Genomic DNA, 17,006 nt, shown 5'->3' on the forward strand with positions numbered 1-17,006 from the left:
GAGAAGCTCAGCTCTTCCACTGGTCGGATTTGGCACCTCTTCAATAAACAGCTGGAAGACTGGGAGTGTGCAAAGGTATGTATCATGGACATACTGGAATGCTTCCAGTGTAAGCAATGCTAAATGCACCAGAATTATAACATTTTCTTTTTATTGACCTCAATATTTGCTTAATCACTCACTGCTGAGCTAGCCACAGATTTAGTTTGTGTGTTTGCACTTAGTCTGTGTAGTTCTACTGGAAGCTTTGTCTTTCTAGTACCTCAGTCCCTTCTCTCACTGCTTCCAGCATTGGGCTGCCTCTTTATGATCTTGTACAGCTCTGCCTGTCGTCTTCCATTTAGATTGTAAACTCTAAGAGCTGTGACATTGTGGTATGGCTATACAGCTCATACTGCATGGCTGCACTCGTTTGTAGGTGCTATGACATACAGATAATGAAATCTCATTATTTACTATCTTTCAAAAAAGAGGTACATTTTCTCCAGTAATATCAGAACTAATAACAGAATCATAATGGAGATCATGCAGAAAAAGTTAGAGAGAAGTATCTTGAGATCTCTGTCCCTCTGAGTATTGTTACGTTCAGGAAAAAAATACAAATATAAAGATATAAAAAAATATTTTGCTTACCACTTGGTAGGAGAGATTATTTTTTGTTGAAAACAAAAACCAAGGTGAGATCAGAGGCCCTGTTCTCCAGCAGATGGGCAATTTGGTATAAACTGCACTGCAAGATTTATCTCTAGACAGCCAAGGAATACACTAAACTTTGTCTTTCTGAATACTTTTATATATAATATGTGGGTTTTACTTCTTTCTTATTATGACTCAATTGCACATTCTTTACTGAAGACATTGCTTTCTTATGAATTTACTTAAAGACTGCACTCAAGAATCAGTTACGTTCCTCTCTGGGACATCCAGAGAACTTACCTCAGCTGGACGCTTTGTGCCAACAGCAAATAAAAAGCAGAAAGGACCAAGCTGATGATATTCATCTCAACACAAAGATGCTGCAGGTAATTGTAAAGCCATTGCTTAATATGAACTTAGATGTTGCATTTGGAAAGGAGAGGACTTCTTGGATATGTTTTTCCTCCCTGTGAGAAGTAAACTAGAAAACGTTTTCAGTTTTAGGCAATCCTGTTCATATATCTTGTAACTTTTAAGTTACGTATTATCAGCATTAGATCAATATATACATAAATGCATATGCACATGTACACAGACTTATTGTGGAACTGATCTTTTGTATCATTCATAGAACATACTGAGGAAGAGATGACTTCTATCTTAGTGGTAGAATTATTGGGTATGTCTAAATTTGGAGCAACAGTGACATCCTCTGGTTATATTACTTGCAGACAACAGATGCCTGGAAGGGTTTCTTCTGTGTGCATTTCATTAGTGCAAGTAATTGACATTTTTCTGCACAAGATTAAGAACTGGAATAGGCAGAATTTTACAGGAGATATTCAGGAATCAAAACACTTTTCTCGCTCCATCCTCTAGGGTTATTGAAAGTCAGTTCCCCAGCATTAAAGCTCTTTGTTTACTTCTCTCAGGCCACTTACACAAAATTCTGGACTGTCTGCAGATTATATGTATTTTTAATTCCAAAGTAATACCTCCTTCTACTCTTAGCTCTGCATACAGCCACAGAAACACACATACCCTGTTTTAGAATAACACCTGGCCAAAGCACATCCACCCAAAGTACCCAAATTCCAAAATGGCCTTTGCTTTGCCCAGAATGATGCATTTACAGGTAGCTGTTTTTATCAGGTTTAGATGCTTAACCCAAATATTCAGCTACTGGGGAACTATACACAGAACTCCATACCTTTCTGTACTTTACCTTAGGTAATCAGGTAGTGTTGAGAATACTGCAGAGAGGCGCTTTTAGACCCTTTAATGTGCAGCTTAGAGCCTTATGTCTGTTACCTGCAGCTGTTGCAAAATGTCAGGGTTGGCTACTTGTGTAGGTCTTTTGGAGCCAAACTAAAAGGGGAGGAGATCAAATTATCAAAGGAATTCCTCTCACTTGTCTCCAATGTCCCAACAGGACTGTGCTGCTGAGTGTGCTCAGAACTTTGTTTCTGCACTAGCTGCCTTCACTGAAAAGCTGCTTCTGGAATTAGACGAAAGCATCACTGTTGATGATGTACAAGAAGCAAGTAAGTAAAGAAGTGAGTGCTTGTTCAGGCCTCCACTTCTCAAATGTTGGAACAGACTTTCCCTAGGAAGAGGAGAATTGTGTCTGGTAGAGTACTTTAAATGGAAAGATTTGCATCATGAAGCATGCAAAGCTATTTCTTGAAAGTGAGGAGCATCCAGCTGCATATAGTTACTTCAAAGCAATGGCTACTGCCATTGTTTTATTGCTGCTGAGTCAATGTTCTGTTACCTCCCAGAAATTGAAGCACCAAGAGTGAAGACATCCACTTTAATCCGCCGTCAACAAGCTGGACTTCCTCTAGAAATCTTTGAAGTTGAACAGTTAATTGCACGTGGGAGCAGGTAATATTTGAAGATACTGAACACTGTTTTATGTAACTTCTCTTCTCTAAACTGGTATCAGATAGTGTCCTCATAGTTTTTTGCTGCACTTGTTGAACCTGCTGAATGCTACGCTCATCATTAGTAATGTCATTTAACTAGTTATGGGGCAGTTTGGGTGGGTGATGATTTTAAAGAAAGAATAGCAATGGATCCAAATAAATAAAAGCAAATTACATATTGTATTGTAAAGCAATGCAATTTCAATTTTATTGCTGTGCCACTTTGCTAGCCACTGTTTATCAATTCAATACTTTCAAATTTATGAATATCCTCTGTATTTTCACTCAGAAGGTATAAATTCTATTTACTGTGCAGAGATCCTGAAGTTTTAAAAGAAAGGGTGGTTGTACTAAATAAGGTAGTTTTTAGGGTAATCCTTTTGTGGAGATTAAAAAAAAAATTAATCTTTTGCACTTTAAGTACGAGTTAACATGAATTAGTATAATCTGCTCTCTTTTCTAACTTTCTCTCTCATGTGGCTTATTCATTTGATTGGTTTGGTCTCTTAAAGGACTTGGCCAGGAATACCCGTGACTACTCTTACAGACAATCCAGACCGTATTCTTTGCAGAGGAACAGTGTCAGTTACAACAGCTACGACTACACTGGGCCACGTAGCAGCAGTAGAAGCAAGAGATGCTGTATATAAGGTTGGTCTGTGGGAAAGGACTGTGAGTGGGGCTGCTACTATTGTGGATTTGTTTTTTTAAGAAGAAAATTATAGCTATGGATAAGTTTCTAACATACACAGTGTTTTCAGGTCTTAAAGCCATATTCACCGTGTGTAGAAATCCTCTCTCGTGTCCGTTTGTGATGATGAAGGCAACTCTTTAATCTTAGGAGCTAATGGAAGTGAGGTGAAGATCTTGCATTTTTAGCAAAATTTAAATATTGCTGATAATTTAGTTTCAGAAGTCTTTAAAAGGAACAAAAAAGGAAAGCAGTGAGTAATTCATTGTTCATATAGTTCTATTGTCAAAGGCAGAAAATAAGTGGCCTGGATGCAGCCTTCTGACACAGTGGATCAGGACCTGGATTTAGGCAAAGTAAAATGATATTTCATCAGTACTAATTTTGTCCTTTATTATTATTGTTGTTGTTTATACAGAAATACAAATGTAAGCTTGAGCAGCAGTTTGCCCAGATCAAGAAAGAAAGCACAGCTCAGTTGCTGAGACTTCAGCGTTGGGAAGACTGGTGGAAACGATCCGTCCAGAAGATTAAGAAACTCTATAGATGAGATCAGTCAAATCTTGCTGGTGTCCTGATCGTTGGTGGTGTAAACTGACAAGTTTGTACTAATGTCAGTGATGTTACAGGTTTTACTGTAACAGAATTTTCTATTTTTTTAAATTTATTTTTGTTGCACTGAACAAGTGCAATGGTGAAAGGAGCTATTTTTTACCTCTTGAAATAAAAAAATGTGACGAATGTGTTGTAAATGAAATGTAGAATCTGTGCAGTGCTTCCTAGTCGGATCTCAGCCAGAGTAAAGTTAACTCATTGTGGTGCTGGCTGTAATATGAGAATCTGAAAAGCTAGAAGCCCAAGCAGTGGATTTGTACTGAAGTTCATGTTCAAGACTCAGGCATGACTGAATACATCTGTGTCATGGCACAATCTGAGGTTATAATAGTCAAACCCAGCCTGTTTAATAATGGAGTCCAGCAAGGAGAACTTTTCTTCAGCACAGATGAAGCCCTTCCCATGGATATCCTCTTTTTTCTTCTGAGTGACGCTGTACTCACAGCTTGCTACTTCAGTTTTAGAAATCTGAAATACAGGTTTAGAAATCTGAAATAGTTGATCTGCAAAGAATATTTTCCATGGAATGGTCTACAAGTGAAGTATTTATCTGCAATCCAGAATGCTTTCTGAGGCAGGGCTTGAAGATAAAGTACTGCTTTGTTCTGGGAGGTCAAGCAAGTTCATTTGGAAGTAACATAGCTACTTTCAACCATATCACTTTTAAAAAACTCTCTGAACAAATTCGAGGAAGTTGAGTAACTGTTAAAAATGCTTTAGCAGTTTTTCTCTTTGGTAGGAGACTCTGTCACTAACTGCAACCACATCTATTTCATTTTTGGTTTCATTCATTGCGAACCCCAGAGTTGTAAATCAGTTGAGTACAAATACCGTAAATGTCAATGAGATGGTTTTAGATGCGAAGAGATGTTCTGAACTCATCTGGCTCCAGTGTTCTTGCAGATTTGTAACAGAGAAATTGAAGCGAAGGGGGAATGCATCAGCTGTGCTCCTAATGATGCAATATTTCAAAATATGTGTATTACTTCTCCTGAGGGATTAGATGTTTACTCTGTAAAGATACATGGAAGTACACTGTGCCTATTGTAATAGCTGAAACTGCACTAAAATAACCAGAACACCCATCTCTTTTTTTATTCTGTGTTAATTTTACTATTCAATTTGAGGATAACTTTTATTCTCCTTTCTTCTATCTGTTCATTATCCTCTGTCCTTCCCCATCACCCACATTCTATGCTATTGCTCTCGGTACGCCACGGTGATAAGTGCATGAGGATGGTCAGGTGCAGGAAATGAGAATCCCCAGGAGACTCTCTGCAAAGTGGTACTGTCCTATGTTTTCATTTATGCTTCGGGGGGAAATTTTGAGAGCATGTTTATGAAACTGGAAAGTGATATCAAACTGGGAGGGGCTGCAAGCACCATGGAAAACAGAATTCAATCAAGGCTCGATGTTTTAGAAAAACCAATAGCCTGAAAATGGAGTATAATTCCATAAAGTTAAGTACAAGGCTTTATATGTCATAGACCTGGCTAGGAGAGGTTCCATAGAAAACGTGTGGATTACATAATAAAATAATAATAACAAGTCTTGAAGTTAACGATTTACAAAGAATGTTTGAAGGAGTTGTTATGTTTGAGCTCACAGAATAGAAGAGGGAAAGAAACATCACAGCCTTCAGCTATGTCAAGGGAGATCCAGGTGCATGATCGCTGTCATAAAAAGGCATGGCCTAAACTGCAGCAAGTGAGATCCTGGTTGGAAATTAGGAAGCTTCCTGATGAGAAGGGTGGTAAAGCACTGGCATAAGTTTCCTACCCACCCTATGTCTAGCCAGCTCTCAAAGAATGATTGAAAAGCAAAGGTTTGAACCCCCCCTCTGCACACTTGTCCATTTTGCATGTGCTGGAGGCATCAAGCAGAAGGTCAGGAACGTGGCACTGAAAAATCTTGGCATTGGTGTAGCAGCTCTCAGTACAGAATTAGCACAGGAATTAGATAAAACTGGTCGAAGCACAGAACAACAGCTAGAGGGGAAAGGCTGGTTGCAAATCCTTCTACATTTGTGCATCTGCAGCATTTTTAGGTAAGAATCCAGAACTGCTCAGTATGAGTACATGAAGGCTTTAAATAGTAGAAGGCCTTGAGATAGATATATTTTTTTAAATGGGATTTTGTGATGCTTCTTGGTGAAACCTGATTAGATTCGTTGGCAGGAGAGTGAGAAGGAAGCACCAGGCAGGATTTCTGTATGGCATCATAGAGCAAAATAAAGAACTTTTTGCTACTTGTGTTTTTATAACCAAAGAAATTAAAGTGTGAAAATCACCACTGACTTTCCAGATCCGTTGGCACTGTTGTATGCCTTACCAAGAGGCAGGACAGAAAAGACCTCTCTGATGCTTACTTCAGCCTCCCCCAAAGCAGTAACCCTGTACCAGTTCCTCCCACTAACATCAAAGCTACTGTCTATAAATACGAGTTTGACAAACAGCCCTTTTTTTTTCCCTCCCCAGGCTCCAGCGACATGCTAGAAAGTGCTTTCCTCTAACTCAAGACTGCATTACAGTCCCTACAGCAGCAGCCTGGAACGTTTGCTTTGCAGAAGAGCACTTTATGTGGACACAGAGGATGCCGCGGAGGCGGAAGTGAGCGTGCACACACGGGAGACTGATGGGCAGGACCGCAGTTCTGTGTTCGCCGAAGGTAACACTGAAAGTGGCCTGTAACAACTGATGTGCTTGGAACAAGCCCCTTTGGAGGCCACATGCAAATGCTTCGTGTGTTTGTCACAGGTCCTGTGGTTCACACTGGGAACCTTTACCTCCCTGTGAACAGAAAAGGGATTAATTTGAGCATTTAAGGTAAGACAGATGAGCTGGGGGAAGCTGATTTTTATGGCTGTTGAAAAGGGAGTAACTTCTTTGACTTACAGAGAAATATCATTATCCAATGTGCATTATTATTGTCATGTAATGTTTCTTTGCTTGTATTGGACCTCACTTTATCTTTCTCCTACATGCATCTGTGGAGGGAGCTGTCGCTGGCAGTTACTCTTCTATGAAAGATGGAATTTATCAGCTAAAATGGTAACTGTATTAGCTTTACGTATCACCTGATATGATTGGTTTTGGTGAGTTTATTACATTGCAAAGGGTGTGTGCTTTCGATGAATAAACGGAATCTACAGAAACTAGAATCAAATCAGAAAGGCTCCCCATGCACTTATAACTGATTAGATCTCACCGAAATGGAGAGGCTTCTCGAACAGTTTACAGGAACTGCCCCAGTGACTAAGTGACCTGGCTCTTACAGTCTGGTCCTTCCACATTCCTGATTTCAGAAAGACTGAATTAAAATGAAACTGCTTGGAGATTCTCATGCTTCTATAATAAAATAATCCATTTCTCTCATAGTGAGATATTTATAGCCAATTTCCCTTGCTTTTTGTTCTTTGCAGATTCTGCTCTAGAAGACATGATTTCCAGGAAAGTGTTGGGATCTCTTGTCTGTCTATTTGTTGTTACTGCGTTTATCTGGTAAGCATTTGCTGACAAGCTTGGTCATGTTTAAAATATCCTGTCTATATCTATATGGTGGTAAAAAGCATGGTAGCAGAAAAATATAGGCAGTGCATTTTATGGAAAGTCCCTGTTAGAGCTGAAAGAAAGAACAGTAATTTGTACAACAAATAAAGTAACACTAGCAGTGGGAGGAGCCTCCGAAGGGAGAGAGAAAAAAAGACCAATTGTGTCTAAATTAGGCTGCTAACACTGTATCTGACTCAGAAACAAATGTTCAAGTACAGAATATTCCAGTTACATTTCAGTTCAGGCCTTAAAACAGGTGATTATCTATCTCTTCAAACAGTTCAAACTCACTCCCATGTAACTAGGGATAGCTTTGTAGCTATCAAACGTTGTTGCTTTCCAACATTGAGAATGTTTGTAGCTTGGAGCATACTGAATACTGAGTATGCCTTACTGTTTCTCTTGAGTAAACTGAAACATTGTTTGAAAGGAATCTGAGATCAGGCATTTCTATTAACTATTAAATTATTAATTATTAAATTATTCTTAATTATACTGTATTTCTGTTATTTCACATTGTGTGTGGTTGCATTTCACCAGTAGTTAAGTGATTGTATGTAAAAATCTATATATATTGTGATCAAAACTGATGGGAGAGAAAAGCCTACGCAGCCTGTTTGTCTTCTACACAAATTAAGGGACGCACACACAGTATTTGAAGTTCCAGGAAGTGTCAGTATCTCACATCAGTGTATATTGCATATTTATCCATTTTGAGTATTGCCTTATATGTCTCCATTTGTGTGCGCTTTTCAAAAACGTGTAGACCTACATTTTGCAGACCACTTGATGTAAATAGAAATACTTAGACTTGATGGTACAAGCTGGATGCTTCTGGACTTATTTTGTCCTGAGCTTCCCATTTATGCCTTAGCGGCAGTATATTACATTATATTGTGAATACACTGGATCCTACCCTAATTAGTCAAGTAGACAGGCAGTTAGCTAGAGTTACTTCTCAAAATCTGGCACAGATTTTGAGATGATCTTGGAAAATCATAGCAAGATATCTTTCAACATTACCTATGTTAAAATGTTTCTTTGCTATTCCAGGATTACAGTGGGGAATGGAAAAGTGCACTACCTCCCATATTACCTTCCTTGCCCAGAAATCTTGTAAGTATCCCATTTTGAATGTAATTAATAACACAAGTCATTGTTACAGGAGCTGTACTTCACTGACAGTATAAGTAGTTATTAAGAAGTAGTCACTTGTTCTTTATTTTATTAATCTATAATTAGTCACTCTCAAAAAAAAAATTGTAATAGTGCAACCTTTTCTGCTTTAGGGTGCTTGCCCTTCAGGACAGCTCTGTATTTGTAGCACATGAGTGAGGCCTCATTTGTTGTGGGTCACAGAGACCATGACTAACAGGTTAACATTGGCTTTATTAATTATCAGGGTGTAATCACACACGTGCACATGTACATACAGGATCTCACCGTGCTTTGAGATGTGGATTAAGTATCCCAGCTCGCTGGATGAAAAAACATTAAGTCAGAGAGGCAAGATGAACAATTGCATAAGGAGTTCTGGCAGAGTTAGGAATAACCCCTCAGTCTCCTAATCATGTTCCTCCTCTTCACTCTACAGTCTGCGCTTTCCACTCACTTTATGAATGTATTTGTGTTATGGCAGCACTTGAGTAGTGAACCAGAAGCCTGCTCTGAACAAAATGAAAGAGTAGCTGCTTCTCCAGAAACTTTACAGTTTCAGGGGTCAGCTTGATCGTGTGATGCAAACTAGTGTACGGTTAGCTGACTTAGCGTGGGTCCTGAAAGCTATCTTAAAGCTGCCTACGAGTTTGCACTGTGGAGAAGCACGGTACATGGCCTAAGTGCCTTCACTGCCATATGGGACCAGAGCTGTAACATGACAAGCCACCGCTTTTATGACCTACTGATCTTGTGAAAACAAAATTTAAAAAATGCAAATAGAAAAGATGATCTCTATAATTATAGAGGCATTTCTGGTTATTTCAAGCCATTAAAAAACATTGTGTCTAGTAAGATGCTTATTTCTCTGAATGCTGTTTGAAGTGTGCTGTATTTCAGGTAGTTCAGCCCTCCAGGTGAACAGGAACAGTTATGCAGGGAATGGAGCACATACCTAACCAGTACTGGCAATCCCCAAAAAGCATGTGCTTCCCTAGATTTTGACCCCTAAACTCTGATTTACCTCCAGGCTCGGATAGCTGCCAGCATCTCTCTGTCCCTGTTCTGTTGTGTGCTCTGTTTCAAAACTGTTACTCATCTGACAGCCCTTGAAGGTGCGTACGGGCAATGTCTAACTCTCTGTACCAGGCAGAGCAGCGTGCACAGCACCTGGAGTGAGGACTTGGACAGCTGTCAGTACAGCAGCAGGTCCTGAAGCTGAACCTGGTTCGTATGTTAGGAAAGGCGTTACAATCCCTTTCTTTTCCCAACCGATAATGCAGCTCCATGAAACTCCAATATACAGAAGAGAAGCTAATCCAGCTTTTCCCCCAGTAAGTACTGGCTTTTTATTTCCTGATCTTTAAACTGCTGTTCCTCTCTTCTGGGCACATTCATGTATTATTCAGTGGATATTTCTCCCTTTTCACAGATTATTTTATCAGCAGCCAAGAGTGCTGGCTCCAAAGTAAGTTTCTTTGTTTGAACTTTGTCATTTGCTTCTGCTGACTTTGGTTTGGGTGCTCTGTGGCACTCACAGTTCCAAAGTCCTGGTACACACTGAACAGTACCTTGTTCCAGGAGAAGCCTGACCATACGGGTGTGTCTACAGCTGTCTATGCTGCTGTAAGATTGAGTTTAGGCACTGTATACTTGTTAACATACCTACTGTAAATTCCCAATTAATACATTAGCACACACACACAACCTGTCTACACGGCTGCTGCCGGGGACTCTTGAGATGGGAGATACATAATAGCTGGAAGGCAGTGAGAAATACCTTCTGGTACTGTGTTGTAGCTGTAACCAGCTGTGGGAGAGCTTTGAATCCATTTGAGGGCAAAATGAGGCAGGTACCTTGTATGACCTTCAGCAATAGTTTAAGCTAACCTGCTGGATCTTACGCTGGGACAAATCGCAGGCACTCACACAGACAAGTCTCTCTGAGAAGCGGCCAGATCACTGAGTTTAAACAGACCTGGAAGGTTGCAGGCAGCAGCAGTAAGAAGTGACTTAGGCAAATGCTCCTTGTCACCCGTGTTTGTTAGCAGTCTCCTTCGGCCCAGCTCCCATGACCTGACTTATCTCTAGCAGTTTGCCTTCAACAGCCACCATTCTTTTGCGTGTCAATAAACACACCCTGTTGGTACATACCTTTTTATTTTTTCCCCCCCTCCTCTTTCAACAGGACGTGCTAGGCCTGAATATTTCTCTCTTCTGTATTGGAATAAATTAATGCATGAAATCAGCTAGTATATACTGGACTAAATGAGGAGAGAATCACGTAGCTTTTAGTGCTCTATGTCTTCTGAAGGGAGTTCACTGCATGTGCTGAGAGGATGCATACCATGGAAATGAGTCACTGGGAAACCCAGTGCAGCCCTTTAAAATGAAACGAAAAAACGCCTTGCTTAGAGAAACAAACTTGCAGATTTCCTTGTCTCTCTCTCCCCCCTCCTCCAAAAAAGGATAATTAATGCAGAAAGAGAACAGCTTAGGACATTTTCTCCAAACCAAATTCTTCTTCCTGTATAATTTACTCTTTTAATCATATGCATTGCTATAGGAGGGAGTGAAATTATTATTCTCGTATCCACTCAGACTGAAAGTGTTAGATCTGGGTTGAAAGTATACTGCTGCCTCAGCCATCAAACTGCTCCCCCCAGGTCCCTTGGCTCGGTTCTTGTGCTGTTATTGCCTTGGGACCGTGTCAGCTGGGACACTGCTTCAGCCTCCGAGTGTGACCCTGTGCCCTGTGTGACAAATTTCATTAGCAGAGTGCTACAGATCATGGTCTGGGGCGAATGTGAGCGGGCTAGGGTAAATTACACGTCATAAATGACATCTTGTTTTAAAATCAAAAAAGGGAAGGAAGCAAGCCTGAAAACAAAGAAGAAAGTTGAAATAGCATTGCAGGGCTGTCATAGGGCATAATCAGGCTCTGCTGCATGTATAGTCAATATTTCCACTACCCACACAGGAGACTAAGGATTTTCTATAACTTCGTTACACATTTGAATGCTGGCTCACATAGACAATTTTAAATTATATGTGAACATGTTAAAGCTGTATATAAGTAGGGGAAAAAAACCCCTGTCATGCTGCAAGCTGTGTTTTAATAACACAGCAATGGGGTATATTTTTATAGTAATTTTCATATTATTACTTGTGTTTTAATCTCTACGTAGCAATCTCAGCAGAAAACTCCTATGAGCTTAAATGAGATTTTAGTAGATCCTTGGGTTTTTGCCAATTCATTGAACAGTGCTTAATTTCATCCCAGGAACTGAAATGTCCATGCTTGGTAACCTTAAATAAGAGGGCAGGGGAAAAGATCTGAAGCTAATACCATCCATAGTGAGTTAATGCTGATACACACACTCTTCTTCTAGCTGCCTTTTTAGTGTTTCTTTCCCATTTACTGGCCTTGAAACCAAAAGGAACAGATACATGTCATTAACATTCTCTTTCTCTTCCTTCAGGCGTCAGGATGTGCTGACAGTCACACCATGGCTGGCCCCCATCATCTGGGAAGGAACCTTCAATTCTGAGATCTTGGACAGTGCCTACAGGCCGCTGAATCTCACCATAGGAGTGACAGCCTTTGCCATTGGAAAGTAAGTGAACCACCCAGCGGGCACAGTCCATGGGTTGAGGTACTTCCTCTGTGGAAAGATCATTTTGGCTTTTCTTGTCCTCAGCAGAGCTGAAATCTGTCCCCATCTGTAGTAAACTTTTATGCCCACACATTGTGTCCATAATCATACAAGCCTACAAGATAACAGACTTGGTACCCAAGGTACCTAAAGCATGGTCAGCATGTTTGAAGAACTAGCATGTGCCTTGGGAATTAGAACTGTAGATAGGTGGTTGGTTGGTCAAAGCAGGGATAACCCACTTGTTCTGTGTCCTCCTCTATACTTTACCTATTGCATGTGTAGTGTAGTGTTGCATTCCTTGCAGCAATAGCTAGTCAACACTCTTCATCCCTTGTCTTCATCCATTCATTAAAGTACCCTCCATACCCCACTGTGCATCCCCTTGTCTCTGCTGTGCTATTCACGTGTTGTGTCTGCACAGATACACAAGGTTTGTGGGTCGCTTCTTGGAGTCAGCAGAGAAACACTTCATGAAAGGCTATCAGGTGAACTATTATATCTTCACTGACAACCCTGAGACAATTCCTGATGTCCAGCTGCAACCTGGACGAAGGTTTGTTATTGTCCCCATCAAGAAATACCCCAGCTGGCAAGAGATCTCTGTGCGCAGGATGGAGGCCATAAACAAGCACATAGCAGAGGTGAGCCATCGGGAGGTGGACTACCTCTTCTGCCTGGACATTGACATGGTGTTCTGCAATGCTTGGGGGCCTGAGACCCTGGGTGATATAGTAGCAGCCATACACCCTAGCTATTTTAACGTCCCTCGAAGCCAGTTCCCTTACGAGAGGAGGAGCTCTTCATCAGCTTCCATCCCTGATGGAGAAGGGGACTTCTACTATGGAGGAGCTGTGTTTGGAGGGCGGGTCAAGAAAGTGTATGAGTTCACCAAGACTTGCCACATGACCATCCTGACGGACAAAGCGAATGGGATCATGGCAGCCCGGCAGGAAGAAAGTCATCTCAACAGGCACTTCCTCTCCCACAAACCCTCCAAGGTGCTTTCTCCAGAGTATTTATGGGATGACAGTGTGCCAAAGCCCCCTGAAATTCACCTCATACGTTTTTCTATAGTGGATTAAGAACTACAAAGAGGTACAAGATTGACCATCTGATCCCTGCAGAGATGTCCTCCACACAATCAAACCCATTGAATATTAACCCCCACAGAACATGCCCCACCATGAATTTTTGTTCCCAGTGTGAACACACTGAGAAAGGAACATGCGGATAGTTTTTCTGGGGAAGAGGAGTCTTAATGCATTTCAGAAGCACCAGCCAAAGTGGAGGTGAGAATGAAAAGGTTTCTAGGTTCCTAATCTTTGTAAAAACAAGCATCCCACTTGAGGCTGCAGCACGCAAAAAGGCATCCAAAAGGCCAGTTGTCAAATGCAAGGCTGTCTTTCTAGCAAGGCTATAAGGCAGATGCCTTTGCCTGAGTGTTTTCCCGAGGCCTAGCAGAAACCCAGCAAGATCAAAATAGTATTTGACATTCCTGTGGAGAAGGAGAAGACCTAGAGTTTTAGTAAAGACCTTTTCACTTAAAAAAAAAAAAGAACTTTGCAGGGCAATAAATTTTCATGCATTGTGATTTAAACTCACACCCTTTATCAGGATCAGGAGGAAACTTGTCCTCGGAGCAAGTTCTCCCTGATTAGTGTGCAGCAGGATTTCTTGAACATTCTCAGCAGAAAGCTGGTGCCAGACATTGCCAGTAAAGAACCCTGGTCTGACAGGACAAATAGTGTGAATTCATACAGCAGTTATCTTCCAAATTCCAATCTGTGTTTTGGAGACCTGAGTTTAGACAGAACTGGCACAGCTCAGACCTAGACTGAACTTCTTTGGGTTTATTTCAATCACAGATGTGCTCTGAACCTTTTCCCTCGTTCGTGTGTCTCTGTAGATCATGTAATCTTTTCCAACACAGAAAATTTGGTATTGAGAGGTTCATGTTCCTATCCATTGCTTCAGTTCTTTCCAACTTTTCTAAGCTCTGTGAAAGAAATTGGCCAGAAGCTGCTGGAACTGACAGTAAGAGCTGATGCATTTCCAGCAAACAGGGTGATTTCATTTTGTAATGAAATGCTCTAGTGAAACTGTGAGTTCAGTCTAGAGCTAGAAGTAGGCTGGGGTTAACATTTTCTTTGCGTGAATGTGATGAGAAGCTGAACCAGGCGTTTTGCAGCCTTCAAAGCCTGACAGCTCACTTGGGTGAACGGGCTGGGGGGGTCCAAACACAGGGCAAGAGCCACAGCTTGCCAACGACGACTGCGTAATTGTCAACTGAGGTCACAGCATGGAGGTTCATGTGCCACCTCCCTTGCCGCAGCAATTCTGCCATCAACATCTCCGTTCCCTCCCGAGGCGTGCGACCACAGGGCTGTGCAGGTCCGTGCCGTGATCATTTAATGGAGCAGGGAGAGAGAGCGCAGGGAGCAGCAGAGAATGGCAGCGCTGTACGGCGGGGAGAGGAGGAGCAGGGGTGAAAGGGCTGAGCTGACTGTTTCTAAGGGAACAGTTTGAAAAAAAAAAAAAAAAATAGAAAATTAAAAAGGCTCATTTGGCAGAGAGAGAGAAAATGGGGAAAAGGTGCCTGACTGTTCTTGCTTCTCTTCACAAGAGAAAATTGCTGTATGGCAGTGTATCAAGTATTCAAAGCTTTAGGGCCCCACCACTGATTGCAGATGGCTTAACGAGCCATTTCAGTCCTGTGTGAGCAGGCTGAAAATGGCACTTGCCAGTGTCATTGTAGGCAGTTCATCTTCCAGAAGACTAATTAGAAAAGCTTTTGGGGTACCCATAATACACATAAGGTACACAAAATACCTTCAGCCCAAAACCCCTGGTGGCAGCTGGGTCTGTTGATTCATGCTTTATCCAGCAAAGGGTCTCTACCCTACTCTGTTTTTTCCAGACTGTTCTTAGTGCTGTGGTGCTGGAGGAAGACACCCCTCTGCATAACTGAGCCAGAACTGAATCTCCTGTGAAGATATCTATGTCTGGTAACCAAGCACATTGTCTAAGCCAAAAAGGTGAAGAAAGATCCTTGTCCAAGTATTTCCATAAAGATATATTCCCACCAAACCCAGGCTTAATACTATATATTTCTTATTTTGAAGACAGTTGTGTCGGAAAGCCATGACTGAAACTAGGGTCTCATTATGCCAGTTGCTATATATGTGCATATGGATTCTTTTACAAGCCAGAAGGAACTGTCTGGTCTGATCTGATCTGCATAGGACAAGCCAGATAAAATTATCTCCTGATGCCGGTATCAAGCTCACAATACGTAGCTGGGCTGTGCTAGATCTCTTAGAAAAGCATTCAGATCCAAAAAAAACCATAAAGGGATATAGCAGCCACAAAGCCATAGATCAGCTGTGCCAATGACTAATTCCCCTTGTGCCTTAATTCTGCTCTAAACTGGTCTGTGTTTGCAGCCACTGGGCTTCATTCTGCCACATTAACTTACTTGAAATCCTGTGCAGATACGCAGAGCCTATAATAAATCTACCATGAGTTAAGTTCTCCAGCACAAATGATGGAGAATGGTGGTATATATTGATAGGTAAATGATAGAGCATGGTATATATTGAACGGGCTGCCCAGGGAGGTGGTGGAGTCACCATCTCTGGAGGTGTTTAAGAAAAGACTGGACATGGCACTTAGTGCCCTGGTCTAGTTGACATGGTGGTGTCAGGGCAATGGTTGGACTCGATGATCCCAGAGGTCTCTTCCAACCTGATTGATTCTGTGATATTTCTGGGGTACCTGTTCTGAAAATCTCCTGTTGAAAGGCTTGGTCTCTGGCTCTGCTTCCCAGCCACCTTTTGGCCGAATCCAGGACCCTGTGACTGATGCGGTAATAGCCTGGTTTGTGCAGTGCCAAACATGTTTGTCTTCCTGGCAGGCCCGCAGCTTCTCCCCAGGGGAAGGTCTGGTGTCACACGTTATGTGACACAGTTCTGCTCCACAGGGCTGTGATTTGCAGCAGTACCTAGAAACTCCCTGTGTCTCCAGGGAGCAGAAGAATGTGATTGCAGAAACAGGCTCCCCAGTGCAGTGTGGGAGCTGTTCCCTGAATCAGCTCATGCCCTCCTCTAATTAAGGAAAGCCTGGACTTCTGTTGTCATCTCCTGCTGATTAATCCCCTTCCCCCAGCACCAGCAGCAAGCTTTCCTTCTCTCATTTGGATTGTGCAGCCTGAGGGTTGTGGGCAGTGTGGGAGCTTCACAAGGACCTCTGATCTGAATTTCCCACCAAAAGCCATTGCTCAGTGAGGAAACTGAGGCACACGGTAGCAAGGCAGCGGACTGGCATTCTTGCATGTGAGGTCTTCCTCCACTCACCCCAGGGGACAATGCTGTCTCACGTGTCCTTGTACCAAGGGAATTGGGACTTGGAAACACACGCAGTACTGCAGGAAAAGTGAATCACCACATGTAAATAAATCATCCGCCAGTTTACACTGCCTGAGGATCTGATGGTGCTTTCAAGGTGTTTCTGACTCAAGCCCTGTTTGTCCTTAACCAAGCCTCAGATCAGGAGCTTGTTGCCTTCCCAAGGGCCCCTTGTTCCATCCGTCCCTTTCTGCTCGGCTGGAACAGACTCCTCATTCATTGTCCATCTAATTTAAGAACCCATCTGACAGGCTTTTTCTTTCCCTCTCCCGGCTGGTGACTTGCATGGTGCATTCATCCCCGAAGGGAAAACTACCCTGGGGGGCAAGAAATGGAAACTTCCAGCACTGATTATGATCCTAGGTGG

General features: G+C 41.9%; 1 protein-coding gene across 3 annotated transcripts; it reads left to right on the forward strand.

Annotated features, from left to right (window-relative positions):
- Nucleotides 1-5,834: 5,834 nt before the first annotated feature.
- Nucleotides 5,835-15,312, forward strand: GBGT1 (globoside alpha-1,3-N-acetylgalactosaminyltransferase 1 (FORS blood group)). Of its 3 annotated transcripts, XR_011049350.1 has the most exons (10): nucleotides 5,835-5,918; nucleotides 6,349-6,538; nucleotides 6,628-6,696; nucleotides 7,293-7,371; nucleotides 8,476-8,538; nucleotides 9,861-9,911; nucleotides 10,010-10,045; nucleotides 12,060-12,194; nucleotides 12,658-13,525; nucleotides 15,154-15,312. XR_011049350.1 is itself a non-coding variant. In XM_068413816.1 (9 exons), the coding sequence occupies exons 4-9, from the start codon at nucleotides 7,310-7,312 to the stop codon at nucleotides 13,316-13,318; spliced, it is 1,008 nt and encodes a 335-aa protein (XP_068269917.1). In that variant the 5' UTR covers nucleotides 5,835-5,918; nucleotides 6,349-6,538; nucleotides 6,628-6,696; nucleotides 7,293-7,309; the 3' UTR covers nucleotides 13,319-14,059. The 3 variants fall into 3 exon arrangements, 2 of the variants coding, with proteins under 2 accessions (XP_068269917.1, XP_068269918.1); XM_068413816.1 differs by lacking the exon at nucleotides 15,154-15,312 and having other exon boundaries at nucleotides 12,658-14,059; XM_068413817.1 differs by lacking the exons at nucleotides 10,010-10,045; nucleotides 15,154-15,312 and having other exon boundaries at nucleotides 12,658-14,059.
- The last annotated feature ends 1,694 nt before the right edge of the window (nucleotides 15,313-17,006 follow it).

Source organism: Nyctibius grandis, chromosome 16 (assembly GCF_013368605.1).
Source record: "Nyctibius grandis isolate bNycGra1 chromosome 16, bNycGra1.pri, whole genome shotgun sequence".
NCBI lineage: Eukaryota > Metazoa > Chordata > Aves > Nyctibiiformes > Nyctibiidae > Nyctibius > Nyctibius grandis.